General features: G+C 41.3%; 1 protein-coding gene across 4 annotated transcripts in view; it reads left to right on the top strand.

Annotated features, from left to right (window-relative positions):
- Positions 1 to 19,015, top strand: part of STN1 (STN1, CST complex subunit) — a 54,329-nt gene that overhangs the window by 18,793 nt on the left and 16,521 nt on the right. For all 4 annotated transcript variants that reach the window (XM_019502764.1, XM_019502766.1, XM_019502765.1 and 1 more), the window contains exons 2-7: positions 930 to 1,127; positions 5,963 to 6,058; positions 9,443 to 9,514; positions 12,179 to 12,349; positions 13,617 to 13,728; positions 16,606 to 16,759. In XM_019502764.1, coding sequence (XP_019358309.1) covers positions 995 to 1,127; positions 5,963 to 6,058; positions 9,443 to 9,514; positions 12,179 to 12,349; positions 13,617 to 13,728; positions 16,606 to 16,759 — 738 coding nt within the window. In that variant the 5' untranslated portion in view covers positions 930 to 994. The remainder of the gene's footprint in view (positions 1 to 929; positions 1,128 to 5,962; positions 6,059 to 9,442; positions 9,515 to 12,178; positions 12,350 to 13,616; positions 13,729 to 16,605; positions 16,760 to 19,015) is intronic.

The raw sequence follows: 19,015 nt of genomic DNA, 5'->3' as shown, positions 1-19,015 counted from the left end.
GAAGGGGCCTGCTTGGGCTATCCAAAACCATCTTTTACAAGGCAGAGTACAACTAACCCAAGGATTCCCCCAGACCTCCACTTCAAACTTGCACACACAATTACAAGGTACAAAGCCAGAACTACCAGAAATACCCTACCACACTAGCAAAAGCAGGAGAGATGAGGATGCTGCAGTTATTGCAGTGGCAGGGCATTGGAAGTATTTGGCTGGAATATACTCAGGATTCTAGGACATGATAGGGAATGATAATGTCCCTCACAACAGAGTGGCAACAGATGTCTTTGCCAATCTGACATATATGGGGACAAACTGAATTGTTTCCTTTCAAACTTGTGTAACCTGGTGTGCTTTTTCAGGAGCCAGTTAGATAGCAGTAGCAAAGAAACTAATGACAATTCAACTTTGGGCTCAACCTTTCTATTAACTCTCCTAGGAAAGCCATTTTGGGCAAGGTGCCTGTTACCTGCCTAATAAGACCTTTAAATTAGCTGTGGTGGCAGAGAGAAAAGAGCAGATACCCAGCTGAATTGGCAGTAACCAGTACAGAGTGTTTGGAGGCTGTGTGGCACATAAGGGAAACATGACAGTGCTCATTTGCTTTCAGTAAAATAAGCTAATGTTTCATTGAACTACAAGTTGATCAAGACAGAATCCCATTGGAAAAGGAAGAAAACTATAGGAAAAAAGACTGGAAAAGGCATGGAAGTGAAAAGGTATCACACAAGTCAGGTATATTAACGAAGGATATTTTATTTAGACTTCTCCAGGGAAAATCCCCTGAAGTTGTATCTAAAAGGTGGCACCTGCTTATTGGTTACTCTAAGTAAGCTAGTAGGGCAGATATTTAAAATGTTCTTTGTTGCAGTAGCAGGAGACTTTTCTCCTCGACTTCTGAGGCCTTTGAATAACAGCTTCCTTTTATCCAGTAGGTAAAGATTATCAGCGATCTTGGGCCTCCCTTCATTTGTGGGAACTGTCATTCGGTTTCTGAATGCAGCCTGAGTCTGCAAAATATGAAGAGGAGATGCCTTCCCTGTTCTGGGCCTTGGATCCTGTCTTTTCCACGTTTGCAAGACTCTACATTAAGGATATAAAGGAAATGAGAGAATCTAAGCAGGTTCCAGGTAAGTTTACATGCCCAATTACTGCAATATTCAGAGAAGAAATTGGCTTAGTGTTGCCGTAGAACAGTGGACTTTAAAAGTAGCAGTCTGATGTATATCCAAGGATGTCAAAGCATATGATAAAGGCTAATGGTATTTCCACGCCCCTGTGAAGCAGGTCATCCTTCCCAATTTACAACCGGGAAAGTCTGAGAGGCAAAAGTGAAATAACTTCTCTTAATTAATAAACAGTTTCAATTTCCAGCCCTGCTTTTAGGCTACTTTGATGTCCTCTTCATTGTTCCCTGTCACTGAAGCTTCTTCATCTTAGAGCTTGCTTTATTTTGCAATCTAGAAAACCTGCACTTCTCCACATGTGTGTTGGGATCGTATCAATTTTAATTGTACAAATGTTGTTTCCTCTTGTTTTATCCTTGCTCTGTATCTTTTAACAGTGTTTTTCCTTTTAAAAGATTTCTCACCTCTTCTGGCCAAATTAAGTAGTAAGAAATATTTAGCTTTTTTTCTGTTTGATCTCTTGAGTATCAATGAGGGATACTCTGTGTATTTAGGCAGCCTTGCAGTTTGTTCTAGTTCCTAGGCTGAATCTTACACCACACCTTTTATTTCCTAGTCATTGTTGGTAATTGTATGCTTTGCTGTCCGTTTCCTGCTGGATTCCTGCCAGCATCTCCCATGTACATACATTTTTTTTAAAGAGGTATGAGGCTGACCTTGGGCTGCTGTTTTCACTGGGAAGAACTTAAGTGGGCTGCTATTTCTTATATTGTGGTGGGGTTTATATACATCAAACTGAGACAGGCCAGGCAGGACGTAAAACTTTTGTGTGGGGATAGAAGGGAGATGAATAAAGGAAGGAAAAGACCCCTAAAGGAAGTGAGAGTTAATCAGGAAAACCAGCTAGTCCTCACTGGAGTTTTCTGAGAGGGGCCAGATGCATCTGTTTAGTCCCTTAAATAAAAGAAGGTCCTTTGTTTGCTTTGCCCTGAAGCAAGACTCCAGGTTGTGCTTTTTATATGTACTTTTTCTTAACATCAGGGATATTGCTACTGTCTATCTGGAAAGCAAGACTAGCTTTGTTATGCTCTGCTGACAACCAGTGTTTTTGTCTTCAGGGACTTCACGGCATATGCTAAGCTGAGTGCATTTATTTCTCTGAAAATAGTGTGGGTGCAAATAGGTGGATACTGTTAACACTTTGTATAAGAATTATTATGGTAGCATCTGTAGGAATGGGACCCTACTAGTGCTGTGCATATGCTTAATGAAAAGCAGCCCAAATAGTTTAATTGGTTATTTTTTAATCCTTTCTGTCTTTAAAAAAAAAAAAAAAAAAAAAGGGGGGAAACTTTTTTTTTTTTTTTAAAAAAAAAAAAAAAAAAAAAAGTGCAGAGACTGTTTATTTGTTCTATGTATTTTCTTCCCTTAGCACAATGGACCTCAAGTTCAAGTTTAAGACTCCAGGTGCTACCACAATGCAAACAGTAATTAGCAGTTCATAGGCAAAGAGTAAGAATTGTGAGCATCAGCAGCCATCTTCTCTTTGTTCTTATAATGGCCTAGACAACTACAGCACTTATCCCTTTCATCCTAAATATCACTCTCATGTATTTCTTATTTGGATAACTACATGACCTTTTACTGATGAGCAATCCCTTCTCTGCTTTAGGAAGATCTGCACTTTTTTGTCATTAATAATCTTTTATAAGATGTTCTTAAGGAAGCAGTGTCTGTCCATGCCAATCTGTCAGGCTTTCGAATTTGGAGCGTGAAATTTGAAAGCCTGTTTCCTGTGGAACTGTTGTTTAAACACAGACAGCCTTTTGCTGTCCTGTTTATTTTATCAGACTCTTCAGTTGATGTACAGATGAAAATTCATGGAACAGACAAAATCCTGACTCCTGTACCTCTCTCTTGATGCAGCACGTGTGACCAAATGAAATGCCTTCCAGTATGTCTTCTTCAACTACAGCAAATCCGATTGTAATTGAAGCATGAACAAACGAGTGTCTTCTGATGACACGATGGGGGAAGGAAGTATAGACTTGCCAAAAGTTCCTTTCTATTAATGGGTCTGTTAAAGAGCAGATGATGCTAACTATGGAATGACTGAGATTATATGAAGAGTTATAACTAAGAGCAACTGGAGGAAATTAAGAAGTGAAGCACTATGACAGCAAAATTTGTTAGACTGTAGAACAGCATCCCAGGGCCAAGGATGGAATTCCCATCACTCAGAGTATTTATAACTGGACTGTATAAATTGCTAGCGAATCTACTATACAAAATGATCCTGTGTTGGTCCCTGAGGAGACAAACTAAATGACCTAATAAGTCTTTTTCCATTTTTAACTGCTAAGATTCTGTAGAACAATAACTAATCCCTTAGAACAATGCCAGAGAAAATATGTAAGCCCAGCCAGTTCTTTCGCCTGCTCTAGCTGATGACAAGAAAGCTGAAAAACCACCCAGATAAAAGTAGAAATTGGGATTGCCCCAGAGGCCTTGAAATAAGAGTGGGTGTCAAACTCAACAGCAATACATAATTACAGCATGGAAATGAGCCTGTGTCTGAGAGTTACTGTACAGCAAGCTAGATCACTGACATTGCATGGTGAAAGCAGCTTATCAACAAGGAAAGGAAGCTACAAACTAGCAAAGAAGTTGATTTTACTTGATTTTAGTAGTAGCAACCATTAAAGAAACCATACTTAGTACTGTTTAGTTTTTATAAAGATCAGAGCCTATCTGTGTCCAACCAATTAGAACTCTGCCAAGACTTCCTGCAAAATTAATTCTTGTCCAACTGAATTTATAATGTAGATGGGTATTGACTGAGACAATCCACGCACTTTACACAGGCCTGTGAGTGACTGGCAGTCACTAATAGATGTTGAATGCTACCAGTCTGAGCAGAACTTAAAGTAATGATCTAGAGCAGAAAGGCTCCTCTCTTACCTATGCTTCTAAGCCAGCTGTTAATATTTTTCTATTGAACAACATATAACAGTATTACACCTTGCAAAGAACTGCATGTAAATGCTGCTTACATTTCAGTGAATGGGAGTTTCCTGTGGGTCAATATAAGGGTGGAGTGTCTGGGTTATATTCCTGGCTTTATTCATTAACTTGTCTGTCTCATGTTTATGTTCATTTCACAGACAGATACCAGTGCACTGAGCACTGCCTTTGTGCTCTGAATTGTATAAGTAGGCAGCAAGACAGCCCACATCCTGCAAATTTATAGCAAAACCAAAATGAAATACTTGCCTCTCTTTCATGGGTTTTGTAAGGGTTAGTTAATGTTTATACAGCATCACGAGCAACTTGTAAGAGTTTCCATAGGTCCATTATTTCTTATTTGATTACAATCAGAGAGAGAAGACAAAAGTGGACAGATCAGTTAAATGTTCCCCACTTTGGCCCTGAATTAGCCATATGACAAATGCACCAAGCTCTAAAATGACAGCACTGGATACATCCTTGAAATATATGGTGACTGTTTAGCAGCAAAACTGCCACATAAGAGCAGCATAGCTGAACATGTGTGTGAAACCTTGAAAACTTGTCTTGGTCTCTGTAATGTGAAGAGGTTAATTCCGGGCCCATTTTGAAAATCCTGGCTATGTAGGGCAGATTATTTTGGGGCTTTCAGTTTTGATATTTTTAATACAGAATATTAACTGACTTCCTGACTGCTCTCTGTATGCTGAAGTGCCCTTGCTTCTCCTGATAAGAGCAGGATTTGTCCGAGTGTCTTGATGCAAAGCTTTTGCTCTCCACTCCCTAGTTCTTTTCAAAGTGCTGCCTGTTAGTTGCCAGCTGTGTTGGAAGTGGCTGCATTTTGCTGGGGCTGCAGTTTTTCAGAATCAAAGAAAATGCATTCAATTAAAATACCTCATCTATGGATTCTCTTCTATCTCTTTGTAGTTGTTGGTTTGCTAATCTGTGTGTGGTATATTCTGTGGCTGTATGTATAGTTTATCACCACAGTTTTTTTTACTTAGCCATTTTTATTTTGATTTTTCTGATGGAGGTAATAGTGATATGATGGTGGTCTTACTCTTTAAGTGAATGCTGATGGTTGTGAAGCTTCTTTCCGTTTTGGCCATATTTGGTGCTTAGGATTTGTATTCCAGTTCTGTTTCACAGATGCACAGAAATAGTCGGGAATAATTCTGATATATCAATGCGATAGTCAGGGGGAGTGGTATCTTTTTCTTTTTTGTCCAGTATTGTTTCTCATTTAAAATGCCTATCATTAAAAGGGGTTAGAAAGTTCCCAATTTAATTCCTTTTGTAGTTTTATACATTTCAGTGTGTGAGCTATAGTAGTTGGTAATTTGTCTTCATGGCTGCATCTCATGCTCCAGAGTCTAAGATTTTGTTTGGTTGGTTCAACCAGTCTCTGATCCTCTTGATAGTGAATAGTTGTCCAAAGACGTTGTTTTTTTTACATTATGAAGGCCGTCTCGGCTAGAATGTTCACAGTAGTACTAAAAGGACAAACAACCCATATTTAGTTAAAAGAGTGTTTGCTCTGAAGCTTACTTAAGGCTCGTGCTACAGATGACAATTTGCAAGGAAGGTGCTGTCTGATTGAACTATGAGAGTGTGCACAGCTTACTACACCTGGCTTCAGAAGCAGGTGGGAAAAGTGAACTTTTCTTTTTTTTGATTCAGGGGCTGTTTTTGATGCAAGGAAAACATTGGCTAATTTTAAAACTCCAGTTAAATGTCAAAGGATTGTCTTTCTACAGACCAAGTGCATAACCGGGGAAGGACTCTTGCAGTATTTGCTTATAGTTAACAGGAATTTTCTGTCTCTTTTGCAGGCATATTCTTTTATAATGGACATCCAATACGGCAGGTTGATGTTGTTGGGAATGTGGTTCTAACAAAAGAGCGAGATGCTTTTTATAACTATGGAGGTAAGAAAAAATGTGTTTTGTCTTTCTCCACTTCCTGGCCTCCAACCTTGCTAACCAACTGAATTTAAATATAATCTTATTGGACGGGGTTGCTTTTTGTCCTCAAAATACTTGTATAGTACCCCTCTGAAGATCTTAACACACTGCAAGAGCAGGGAAGTTACCCACCTGCATTTTACTGGTGGGAAAACTGAGGATAAGTAGTTGAGTATCTCACTTGAGGTCTCACAGCAAGTCTGGGTTCTATACCTTGCATTTATATTGGAGTCCAAATGCCCACTCTTACCTATATATGCAGCAGTCTTTTTCCTTTTTTTGTCAAGTGAAAATAGATCAGAGGATTTCTGTAAACTAGAAGTGATGTTCCCTTTCTGTGTCCTGAAACAGTAGGGATCCTTCCTAATTTTCCCCTCGACTCCTGTGTCTTTAAAATTCTGGCCCTAAGGTACTTGTGTCTAAACACCTTTACAAGTTTAGGGAAAGACAAACTACCAATAACTTTAACTCTCTTCTCAGTTCACTCAAGCCATTTTTCATCTGAGCCAAAAAGCCATTCTTTAATGAGACAAGCCTTCCCTTTCTACCTCAGAGCCACAAAATGTTTATGCTTCCACAGGGCACATGGCACTGCCCATACCTATGTGAAGGTGTCCACACTCCTCTGTTTTCTTTCAACTTCAAACCTTGTTATTAGTGTGGACACTGGCTGACAAGATTACCTCTTTTCCACACCCCCACACTTTCCTGCTTGGCTGTCATACTAAGTCTCAATCTATATCATCATGTGGAAACAGGACAGAGTGGAGTAGTGGAATAGCTGGCACACCTGGAAATAGAAAGGGTGGGATGGGCACTAAGGAGAACCAGGACCAGTCACTGCTCTGGCACAGATTTCCCATATGACTTTTGGCAAGTGATTTATTGTTTCTGGGCTTCAGTTCCTCATCAGTAGAACAGAAATAATAGGTCCTGCCTTGCAGGTGTTCTGTGAAGATAAATTACTTTAAAGATTGAGACCCTCAGACATCATGGTAATTGGGGCCAAGAAAGATGAGAGACAGAAGACGAGAGAGAAGAATGATTGAATATCACCTCAGACATTTCACAGTGTGATCTTCCTGCTTTTTTGAAAAGGGCTGAGCAGGTTTGGATGTTGCTGTGACTGAAATACAGTAGCAGTGCTTACAAAAATATCTGTAGGCAGGTTGGGGGTCCTCACCGTGTTGTCAGTATGCAAACTAAGGCCGTGGACAAATATACCTTTTACTGGTTTAAAAGGGAAGGGGGAGCTGCCAGTTAGGACCACACATACAGTGCAATTGTTGCGTCTGCTTCTGTGGTGATTCAGTTAAGCTAAATCGTTGTAGTTTTTACCTTGTTCCCTTCACTTGTATCACTGCAGAATCTGCAAGAGTATCTTGTGTTGTAACTGTTTGTATTGGTATGGATGGGTATCAATACAATTATTATGTCTGTCTATACCTTAACTCAAGATACCTGTCCAGAGAAGAAAAGAGGAATAAAAATGAAAGACCTCATGAAGTTAGGTGGGCTCATGGCCTTGTATATTCAGTCAGCATGGCGCTCTGTCAGCCTGTTGTCCTTGTACATCTAACTTGACTGTTCAAACTGTTCTTAGTTTATAGCCCTCAGGCTACCTGCCAGGCTGCCCCTCCCTGTCCTGTCCTCAGCTGACTCCACCCCTGCAAATTGCAACTTCTTAGACCATTTCCTGATCCCAACCCCTTGCATCTCTCAGCTAAACAGACTTTCTGATTGAGGAAGGCAGGGAGCAAGTGTTGCATCAGCTGGAATGCGTCATTCTGTTCTGTAGTTACCCTCTTTCCTTCTTTTGAAAGTGGCTTACAAAGGATTCCCTCCCTGAAGTACTTCAGTTGTTTCTCTAGTCAAAAGACTTGAAAGTCTCAGTTCTGCATAGGTGAGAAGCAGAATTTGTTTGGTAATCTCTTTCATTGGATCAACTATGTATTTGGAAGAGATTTTTGCACAAGCTTTTGGGCACAAAATGCCCTTCTTCCAGTTACCAGCAATTGGTGCCCTGAGACCAGTCTTGGTTGAAGCATCTTGATACTACAGTAACAAAATGATACTTGGCCCAATTCATGCTGCAGAGTTCATATGAGTTCATAAATGTCTTGATATAATAATACCTGAAGACCTTCTGTAGCAGTAGGTGAAGCAGTAGGTTTTGCTCTTTGCAGAGAGGAAACCCAGCTAACCAAATCGTTGTTTTATTCTAATACAGCAGTTCCTGTATCTATTTAGAACTGCTGAAATATCTGCCTACACAGCGGTTCCTGAGAAGACTAGCATTGGGACAAGCAGGCTTACCATGAAAGCTCTGGAGCTAATTTATGAATGCCACATCTTGACTTGATTATGGGGCTTGTACTGTGAGAATATCTTGGACCAGATCAGCAGGGAAACCGGAAGGTGACACAGTGACTTGAAATAAGATCCCTTCAACTTGTCAGGCTGTTACAAAACACCTAGGAGAGAGTGCAAGGGCTTTCTGCTTGGCCCCCTGCAAGCCCTATCAGCCTAGTTCTGATCTGTAGATTCAAGGAAAACTGAAAACACAAAGAATTAAAACTTTGCTTGAATTAAAGACAGGCCCCCCTGGACAGGGGCAGGGAGACCTAAGGGATCCCTGAAGTTGAAGTGTCTGGAGAGTGGGATCGGGATGAGGTTTCTGCTGAGGAGTGGAGGGTCTTTAGGATAAAGAGAGAGACATGCATTGTGGTGGTGGCTGTAAAATCCTATTCTTCTTCTGCCAGGCTTTGTTGCTCTGGTTGAACAAACATACTTCTCCGTTAACCTCATTTTTTTTTTTTTATATTACACAAGCACTCAGTGGTCTCAAATCCACACTGAGGTTTGTGCTTTGCATGCAAAGACGTGGTCCAGGCCCCAGGGAACTTGAAATCCAAAATGTTAAATGGAAGTAATTCTTTCCTATTGCAAATGAGGTTTCATAAGGCCTAATTAACAATGGAGATCCTTGGATAAAAAGGGACCTACAAGTGCCAAGTAGCATAATAGGCAGCATTTGTTTCAGTGTTTATAATTGCTTTTGCTTGTGCTTTAAACAAAACATTTTCAGTGAGGCAGATTGTAAGGGATGTGGAGTGGGGGATGCTGCGAAATGAAGAAAAACTAAAGGGAGGTATACTTCTTGGCAGGTGATTCAGAATAAGATCTGAATCGCAATATCTGAGGGGGAAATAAGCAAAGATCTTGTCCTGTTAGGGCAGAGCCAAAGCACTGGTGATCTAACACGGGCTCTGCTTGTTTGATTTTCATACCAGAATGCCAAGACCCCTTCTTCCTCCCTGCCATCTAATTATTGCAATTCTCTTACAGTGGATGACAGCACGGGTGTTATTCATTGCCTCTGCTGGAAAAGTTCCAGGGAAGTAGAAAAGCCTTTGTCAGGTAACATACAACTGCACAGTACTTTGCAGCTTTGCTTGAATACTTCTGTCTGCATGTTACTTGGATCCAATCATAAATTATCAAACCAAGAGAAAATTATGTTCACAGATATGAAAAATACTTAGTAGCATGTTCTGTAGCCTGTATCAGCCTGGGATGCTGATGCCCTAGCATAGCCTCCCTGTAGTGGACTCTCTGTGTTGTTGCCAGTGGTGATGCCAACAAAAACACAGCGCTCATTCTTTCTCTGGGCAGGGTAGAGTTTCAGTTTTACTGTGCAAAGTTGTTCAAAAGATCTTCTTCCTGTGTCTCCCTTTTGTGATATCATCTGGTGATGAAATATCCTGGACAGTTGCCAGTTGTTACAACTGCAGTTCCAAAATTAACCAGTTGACTTCGTTATACGGGCTCCAGCCTATCCATTTATAGTACAAATAATTTGTCAGTTTCTGTGTATGTTTTTCTCAAGTTCCTGTATGCATGTGCCATTGATAACTAGCCTGCAAGTAACCTATAATAGATTGAAAATGCAGAGTAGTTCCAAATGCACCAAGTGGTGACTCATTTCTTGCCCACGAGCAGTGAAATAAGTAATTAGTATCTAACTTTCTCTCCTAAACAACCCTTTCCCCTTCCTTCTCATCCAGCTATTTTACATTTACCCATTCTCAAAGATCAGAAATATGGGGAAAGACCCTACTTTGCACCAGATCAAGTTCACTTCAGTAAGTTTAGGATCAGGCCTATATCTCTCTTGATGTCAGTTATACACGAGGAGCAGGATTCTCTGATTTATCTAAACAAATTAAGCTCTGTTGAGCTCATTTACAACAGCAGAGCATGTTGTTTTATGTAGTTAAAGCTTAATGCTCGCATAAGATGTCCATTGATTATACCTTATCACCAGATTAAATTGAGCTCACAATGTTGGATATGGAAGGTGAATTAAAGTGAAGCCTCATCTGGAGTACTGTGTCCAGTTTGGGGTCTCATACTTTAAGAAGTATGTGAACAGATTAGGAAGAGTCCAGTGCAGAGCAATAAAATGATGAGGGGCCTGGGAGGCAAGATTTTAGGAAGAACTAGACTAGAACTGAAAGAACTAGGGTTAATCTGGAGAAGAGAAGACTGAGGGGGGATTTGGTAATAGTCTTCAAATACCTGAAGGCAATTAGAGAGGACAGAGATGGGCTTTTCTCTGTGGCCACAGGGTACAAGGACTAGGAACAATGGCCTCAAGCTGCAGCAGTGGAAATTGAGGTTGGAGATTAGGAGGAACTTTCTGATTCTGAGGGTGATCAAGCATTGGAATGGGCTATGTAGAGAAGCTGTGGAATCTCCATTCGTGGAAATGTTGAATAGCAGGATAGACAAACACTTGGCTGAGATGGTTTAGTTGGGGACAATCCTGCCTTGACCACAGGGGCTGAATTAGATGACCTAATGAAGTCCCTTCCAGCCCTTCTTTCCTATGGTCCTGTGGTCTACTCTGTCAAGGGAACAAATGCCAGGGGAGAAAAGAATAATTAAAGCTAAAGATTCAGGGGAATTTTGACACCAGAACAAATGGACATAAACTGGCCAGGAATAAGTTCAGGCTGGAAATCATATTTTTAACCATCAGAGGAATGTGGCTGTGGAACAGCCTTTCCATAGGAGTAGAGGGACAAGAAACCTAACTAGCCATCAGAAGGAACTTGATCAGTTTATGGAAGGAATAATATAACAAGGCAGCTCACAGGAGCAAGAACTTGCCTTAAAGAAACCTGCTGGAAAATCAAATCCTATAATGTCAGGTTTTTTAAAAGGGAGCCTGTGTCTGTAGTTTTTGATCAGTAATCCCTTTCCATTTGTAAGATTCACTGTATTTGGTAAAATCATCAGTCGGAGGTAACAGAAAGACTTTTTCCAGCCTGTTGCAGTCGTAGTTGGAGTGTAAAAGCTAATTAGGTTTTAAGTTATAAGGTGTGGGCTTGACTCTCACAGAGTGGTGTTACATAAATGTGGTGTCATTACAGGCACAAAAGCCTTTGACTTATTTCAGATGACTTGGGCTTTCGTTTTATACAAAGGCTTGATTGACAGCCTGCAACATGCTACCCAATTTACAATCAGTATCTTTTTTGATATTTTGAAGCAGAGTTCAGTGTGTTCATGGTGAGAACTGTAGCTGCTATCTCTCCCTCAGGAACCAAGCTGAACAGTTTTAAATAAAAAAACCCCCCTAAATTTAGTAAAATGGCACTTTGCAGCTTTGTTGCCTGGAAGCTCCGGTGCACCCTCTTTTGTAAGATGGAGGCTCAGCAAAGGTCCATCTTGAGAATGATACAAGGGGAGCAGCGCTCTTGAGGCCTACTCTATATGACACAATATTTGGTAACAAAACTCCAGTTTTGCTGGTAAAACATTGAGTACATCCATGCCGAAAGTACCTATTCACTAGCAGAGCCCTCCACCCTGCCAGCAGAGTTACTCCACTTTGACTGAACATAGTAAGACTTCTTCCAACAGAAGGTGTGTGTAGACACTCCTGTGCCTTCTGTTGGGTGCTACAGGGCCCTTCATGAATGCTATCAGCCACCTGATGTCTGTTTCAGAACCTATAGCAGTGAGTGAGGGGTTTGGTCTAGATACGACCTATGCTTATCTCTGATCTCCCCATAGCTTTTGCATCTCAGCCAAGCGCATCTAGAAATCTGGCTCTGCTTGGACATGTGAAGAAGCTCCAGGAAGTGGTGCATCAGAAAACCAAGCTGGAAATTGGGGATGTTGTCAGAGTCAGAGGCTATATGCGGCTATACAGAGGGCAGCGAGAAATTCAGGCCTCCACCTACTGTGAGTATTCTCCATTGCTGTTGAGAGAAAGTGTGTGTGTAGTTTGGTTTTTACACTGAATTTGTGAGAAGATCAGAGTTGGGCAGTAGCATAATTAAGTTGCGGGAGTAGCAGAAGGCACAAGTCCAGGGCACTGACTAGGAAGGGTGCACCAGAATTGCCTTCTAGCAGTCTTTGCCACAGAAAGGGCAGCTCTGCGCTGTCCCAAATCTGTGGTTACTTTGGCAATATTGGTGGTGATTGTCACAGATTTAGTCTAGACCTGAACTTTGGACAGACATTTGTGTGGCAGCCTCACTTTTATCTCATGTTCTACTAAGTTTCCTGATTCTGCATAGTAACTCTGGATATCTTGGGCACAATTCACAGGTGCAGACCCTGTGTCTTGCAACTCTCTTGGCATTGGGACCCTTCTGTCTACTGCTGGACCCTTGGACCAGTGCCTTCAGTTACTTAGAGTAAACCTGATGTGAGTGCTGGTTTTGCTGGTTATGGCAACAAAGAGGGAGACAATGGTTTAGGAAAAGAATATCTTGCATATGCATGTTCTACTCTTCACTGCAAGAGAGCTATATATCTAGGGAAAACAATAAACAATCTCCTGCATGCACTTCCCTTTGGTCTGACCTTACCCGTCTAAGAGTTTTTGGATAAGGCATAAATGTTACTTCAGGGACAGTGGTACTTCTGTCTCCACATTAGAATTACTGTTTCTATGGTGAAATGATTTGTTTGGTTTGGAGAAACATGCTTTAAAAATCTGTAACTCTTTGGGCTGGAGGAAGGAATGGTAGCTCCCCTCAGCTACATACACAGGCTTTGGAGGAATAGGCTCTTCTCCCCAAACAAGCTTGTCTGAAGAAATAATCTGTTCAAGAGTGAAGGCCTAGCCAGCTACTGAGCCCATGTTTCACTGGGGGAGGGCCATTTAATGCTGATGGACACTAGTTTATGTTGTCACACCTTTTTCAAGCAGAGCTGTTCACTTGGTGTGAGATCCCATAGGCTCAGAATGGCTGTTACAAGCAGAATTTGTAACTGGATCCACTACAACAAGTATCTATCTTATCTCTTAAATGCTTTTAGAATTTTGCAGTCTTATATTGGGATTAGCAACATGACATTATCAAGTCAATGGAGAACAAAACTTGCGTTGCTCCTAAAGGAGCTGGTAAGAGAGTTTCATGTGTTAGTGCATAGGTTATATAGTAGCAGCTCCACTGTGCTAGCCAAAAAAAGTTAATATGGGGTTTGTCTCTCCTTGCAGACAAGGTGGATGATCCCATGTACGATGTTCAGATTTCAAGAATGCTGGAACTCCCCTATCTCTACAGGGAAGTTTATGATAAGCCCTTCCAAATGCCACAGGAGGCACAGAGGTAAATAGGACACTTGCTTCAGTGTTCAGGGTGGGGATGGAATTTTCACTGTCAATCACACATTATGATAGTGCTTCAAGGCCAAACAAGAATGGGCTTCATTGTGCAAGGTGGTGTACAGTGCCCAGTATAGGCAGTGCCTGCCCCATTGGATGGGGAGGGAGATGTAACACAAAAGCAGAGTGAGTGTGGTGGCAGCAAATATCACATTAGTTAAGTGACTCTTTTTGGGGTAAGTGTTAGTCCTCATTAAATTTGGCTACTAGGACAGACATTGCTACAGAGATTCACATTAAATTGTGACGTGAAGCATATTGTGCAGAATCCTGTTTCATTGGAGAATAGGCTTTAAAACCAACGGCCCATCCCTTAGCTTAGGGGCAGAACTTGAGCCATATCTTTCTGTTAGCCAAATGAAAATGTGACTAGTTGCCTCAGACTCATGGCCTTTTGGGGTAGGAGAGCAAAAGAGAAACTTCAGAGGGAACCTTGCCCTCCAGTCCCACCTCCTCCCCATATTCACATGCACACTTAGGAGAGCTAACTCCTTTCTTCAGAGGATTCATGTCTTTAAGAGGAGTTTGAAAGGGAAGGGGAGCTTATCTATTGTACTGGGATGTTCCTAAGTGGACAGCCCATAAATCATGAGTTACTGAAAAGCCTTGAAGGCAGCAACCATAGAGGGGTCTAGATATTCTACTTCAGCAAGTGAAGTAGAAGTGAAGTAACATCAAAGGAGTGATTACAGCTCAACTGGAAGAATCTTAATTGCCATGAAACTCTGACTACATATGCTGGGTTACATGCATTGTCATCTTGCAATGTCTAAGATTCTACCTGTATTAAAATGTGCCTTAGTACAGCCCAATGCAAAGTTATGCACATACTAAATGAGCACTTGGAAAGCAGTTATTCTGAAAATGAGTGAAGGGTCATAGTGGACAGGGAGATGAATCAAAGCTCCCAGTGGTGAAACGGAGGAGTGGGTAGGTGATTTTTTTTACCTCCAAATATGAATCATAGAAAATTATGGTCATATGGCACCATTGAGAGCAGTCTTGGAATACTGTTTCCAGTTTTGTCTATATCTTTTGTTTATTTTTTTAAACATTGACACAAATTAGTGAGAATATAGAAATGAGCCATTAAAATTATCAAAGGGCTGGAAACAATGCCTTAAAGCAAATGTCAGGTTAACCGGGTTCAGGGGGCTGGATGAGTAAGTAGCTTGGGGCTGGTCCATGGGCTGGATGAGCAGAATGGGGCTGGTCTGTGCCAGACTGGGCCCATGGACTGCCCCTGTACTAAATCCAATGCACACGACTAGTCTGGTGCGTGCTACAAGCACCGCAGACGGCTCTGTGTCATGCGTGTGCTGGATCTAACCGCATGTGCTGGATCCATTGTGCATGCCTCACGGAATGCATGGGTCCAGTACAAGACCCATGTGTGATACAGTGGACCAGATGATAGGGCTTCATGGGCTGTATCTTTGACACCTTTTCCTTAAAAAGAGGACCTAAAGGAGCTCTCTGTCTTCTGCTTATTAAAAGCGATCAAGAAAGGATTTGTTCTTGGTGTGCAAGTACTTCCATGGTGCGAAAATACGGGGTCAAGAAGGTGCTTAAATCTAGTAGAGGAAGATATAGGAAAAACCAATGGCTGGAAGCTGACATCAGTGCAATTCAAATTCAGTACTTCTTTTTTTTTTGTCCAATCTCCATGGGTAATTAACCTTGGAACAAATAAACTTGGGGAAGTGATGATTTGTCCATTGCCGGAGGTCTTCAGTCCAGGACTGGATGCTGTGCTGTTCAGGAAATGTACTCTGTATCCAAATGCAAATTAATGGATCCAGATTAGAGTCATTTGGGTGAAACAATGGATGGTGAAATACAGAAGGTCAAACTAAAAGATCTCTTTAGCTTTAAACTCTAACCTTCACTAGCTTGTGATCAGCCTAGAGCTGTCTAGAAACAAAAGCTTCTGCTATTGGAAAGGAAGAAGCTTTCCTTTCTGCAAAGGTATCCTTTAGTGTCTAAATATTGTTGGCCCTAGAGCAGATTTTAAGAACTGTTACTGTACAGGACAGGTATGAGTTAAGTGTTAATGTTCTTATTTTAGACTTTATAAAGATTCTCACACGTGTTAGTTGATAGTGCCCGGGAAAATACAGAGTGCAGTGAGGGAGTCAAAGATGCAGAATGAAACCAATTCATTACGTGCAATTTATGGCTCTTGAGCATAATACAGTTTCAGAAACAGGTCCTTACGTAACTAGCCTGATTGCAAAAGTGCTGTGTGTCTAATAGTTCCCACGGACTGCAGATAGCAGTTTTATCTATCAAAATGCCAAGAATTCACCTCTCCAGTAGGATGAGGTAAGGTTCTTGATATGATTGGTTGTGAAACAGCAGATCTTGAAATTATGACTTCAGTTCTGACTTCTTGAAAGTCTGACTTCAGTGGTAGCTGAAACACATGGATGCTTAGCACAGATGAAAATTACCCCACCTATTTAGGAGTGTAATTTTTTTTTTTTCAAAAGTACCCAAGGGTAATACCTAAGGTGATGTATACCAAGATGTTCTGTCTGTGCTAGCTCCTTAACCAGGACTGATATTGCTCTGCTGCAGTAAGAGGACATCACTTAGTTGCACTAACATGGCTTTATCACTGCTGGTTCATAGTTGTAGTACAGTGGGCCTTGGCATTGCACTGTGTGGTGCCCTATGGATGGGCCTATTCTGAGCTGGATATGCAAGTCCCATCAGTCTCCACTCTTGAAAAGCCCATGTCTGGGAGCCTGTTTTTGAAAAGCTTGACTGCATACTTGTTTTGCCTTGTGATATCTTCACATGTTTTTTATCCTTATAGTGACCTGAACTTTTCAATGGATATGTTCATTGAGAAAGTGAAAGACTTCCTAGTGAAGAACAGAATCCAGACCTTCTATGCACAGGAGCTGGAAACGGTTAAGTCTCTGGTGTCACTAGCCAGTGAGCCAGCACCCAGTACCAGCCTGCAGCAGGTGAGTGCATGTACTGCTAGCTTCTGAGCATTCAATTGGTTAAAATAATGCCTCTCACTTGCTATCAGATGCGTGTATGTTAAAATTGCCTGGCTTGTGGCTCTTCTTTAGGCACCTAAATGCTGATTTCTGATCTTTAGGTATAGACATGAATTATTGATGTCTCATGTCATTTGAGCTGTTCAATACTTGAGAAAAGCACAGGTTAAGAATCTTTCATTGGGAATAACCAGTGCTGGCTGCAGGAGTGCACAGATAATGTCTGCATTCAACCTCTGACCTGCCCAGATATGTGGCAGCAGCACCAGTGAGGGAGAGCTCTTGAAGACACAGCAGCAGTTTGTGGGCTAGGTCTGAGGAGCTCTGAACTTGGTCAGGGAAAGATGATTGAAACCCAGTGCATTATCACTGGCCTAAACTTAGAAAGGAAGTTGTAATGAGTAAGTGGACATCTGTTCCTCGTTACAAACCCATCTTGTGAGACATCTCCAGTTGTGGAGATCAGAAGCTTAGATCTAATTGGAATTAGAACTGGACATAAAGCCACTGTCTGTTTGAGAAATGGGATGCTTTTTAGCATGCTAGTGTGGACTCTGCTTCTCATTCCAGGGCTGATGAAATGAAGAGGTTTTTTTTTTGTGGGGTTCTAATATGCTGAGACTGTTACTTTTTTAATAAAAATAACTGTCCGGATTCTCAGCTAGTGTAAACTGGCCTATCTCTGATAAAGTTAATAGAGTTATGCTAACTTACATCAACTGAAGGGTTTGGTTTATACACACCTATAATTTTAAGTGCTCAGGTGTGTTACTAATGACAGCTGAGGTCATTAAAGTGGAGTGTTATAACTGATTCCTTTTTTTCCCCCTTAATTTTTGTAGTTTTCACTATCCCTCGAGGAGAAAATGCATGCCAGCCTGTTACAAGGCTTGACTGTGATGTACCAGCAAAACATCATGGCTGCTTATAGATGTGAAAACCCGGCCCCAGCACTTTACTTTAAGGTCAGCGTGCCCCTGCGCTGAGCACAGTGCATGCCTAGAAAAGGTATTGCATTAGTGTGACCCAGCTCACCCAACATCTGTATAGATTGCATGCTTCAAGGGATCTTTTTGGCACTTTTATGTAATAGCTGATTGAAAAAAGCACCAAAAAGCCCTGCTAAAGTGCTCGATCTACACAGACATTGGGGAGCCGGGTTGAACTAATGTGCAACCTCTTCCAGTAAAGTGCTGTTTTTTTTAATTTTGTTTTCAACATCTGTCAGTAGTCTTTGTATCCAGATTATAAATCTTTAAAAAATTCTAGTCGAATGAATTAAAACAATATGAATAGGAATATTTTTTGTTTTGGCTTTGGAAAACTGCTTCCTAATGGTTGCTTCCTGGTCACCATTTATTTTCTTTTCCTTTTATTAAAGACATTTTGTTATATTTCAAAGCAAACAAGCATGGATTTTGACAGAAGCCCTGCTGTTGTGCAGTAGAGAAACAGTACAAAACATCAAACACAGGTACTGGGATAAACTTTTCCGTCCCCCCAAACTAGCTAAAAATAAAGGATTCAAGCTAAGAGCCTGTAACACTCTGGGTTATAGAAAGGCATGATCACTGTAACTAAGTTTCAGCACTAAATGGTAGCTTCATAGGACTCGCAGGGTTCATGGGATACATTGTTTTCTTCCCTGGCTGGCTTTGTAATCTCTTCTGTGTATACTGCACCCAGCACAATGGATCCCAGTTATATAAAATCCGTTGCTGCTGTTCCTGATGCAAGTGACTTTTACAGATCCCAGGAAATTGCACACCTCTGCAATCCTTCAGGAATTGCACTTCCTCCATGATGCCTGTTGCTTTTAATCCACCTTGAAGTATTGTATTTATGTTAGAATCTGCAGCTTTACCATGATATGCGCACCTCTTCAGACCACCTCTTGGTAATATCCTTGGAATGCATTTTATTGTCCACTTCAGTCATTTCCAGCCACAATTTTTGCATAGCCTACAAAGGGCTCAGTGCACTGCTTGGTCCTAGACACACAGGGCACCCATACATGTGCTTGATGCCTGCTCCAACACATTCTAATTGGAGCAAGTCAGAGCAGCCTTGATTAATTGAGACTGCTGCAGTGTGCTAATTAGCATGCTCCAGCAGCCTTGGCATCATGTGTATTCAGGGTCTTTGTGGTTCAAAATGGTGGCAGGACTGTTTTAACTTAAGCTTGTTGAACAAACTTTTGTTAAAGTGCCCCCCCCC

This window comes from Gavialis gangeticus, unplaced genomic scaffold (genome assembly GCF_001723915.1).
Source record: "Gavialis gangeticus isolate Ggan-Ray unplaced genomic scaffold, GavGan_comp1, whole genome shotgun sequence".
Classification (NCBI taxonomy): domain Eukaryota; kingdom Metazoa; phylum Chordata; order Crocodylia; family Gavialidae; genus Gavialis; species Gavialis gangeticus.
Note: the sequence above shows the minus strand (reverse complement) of the source record. Positions and strands in the feature narration are given on the sequence as shown.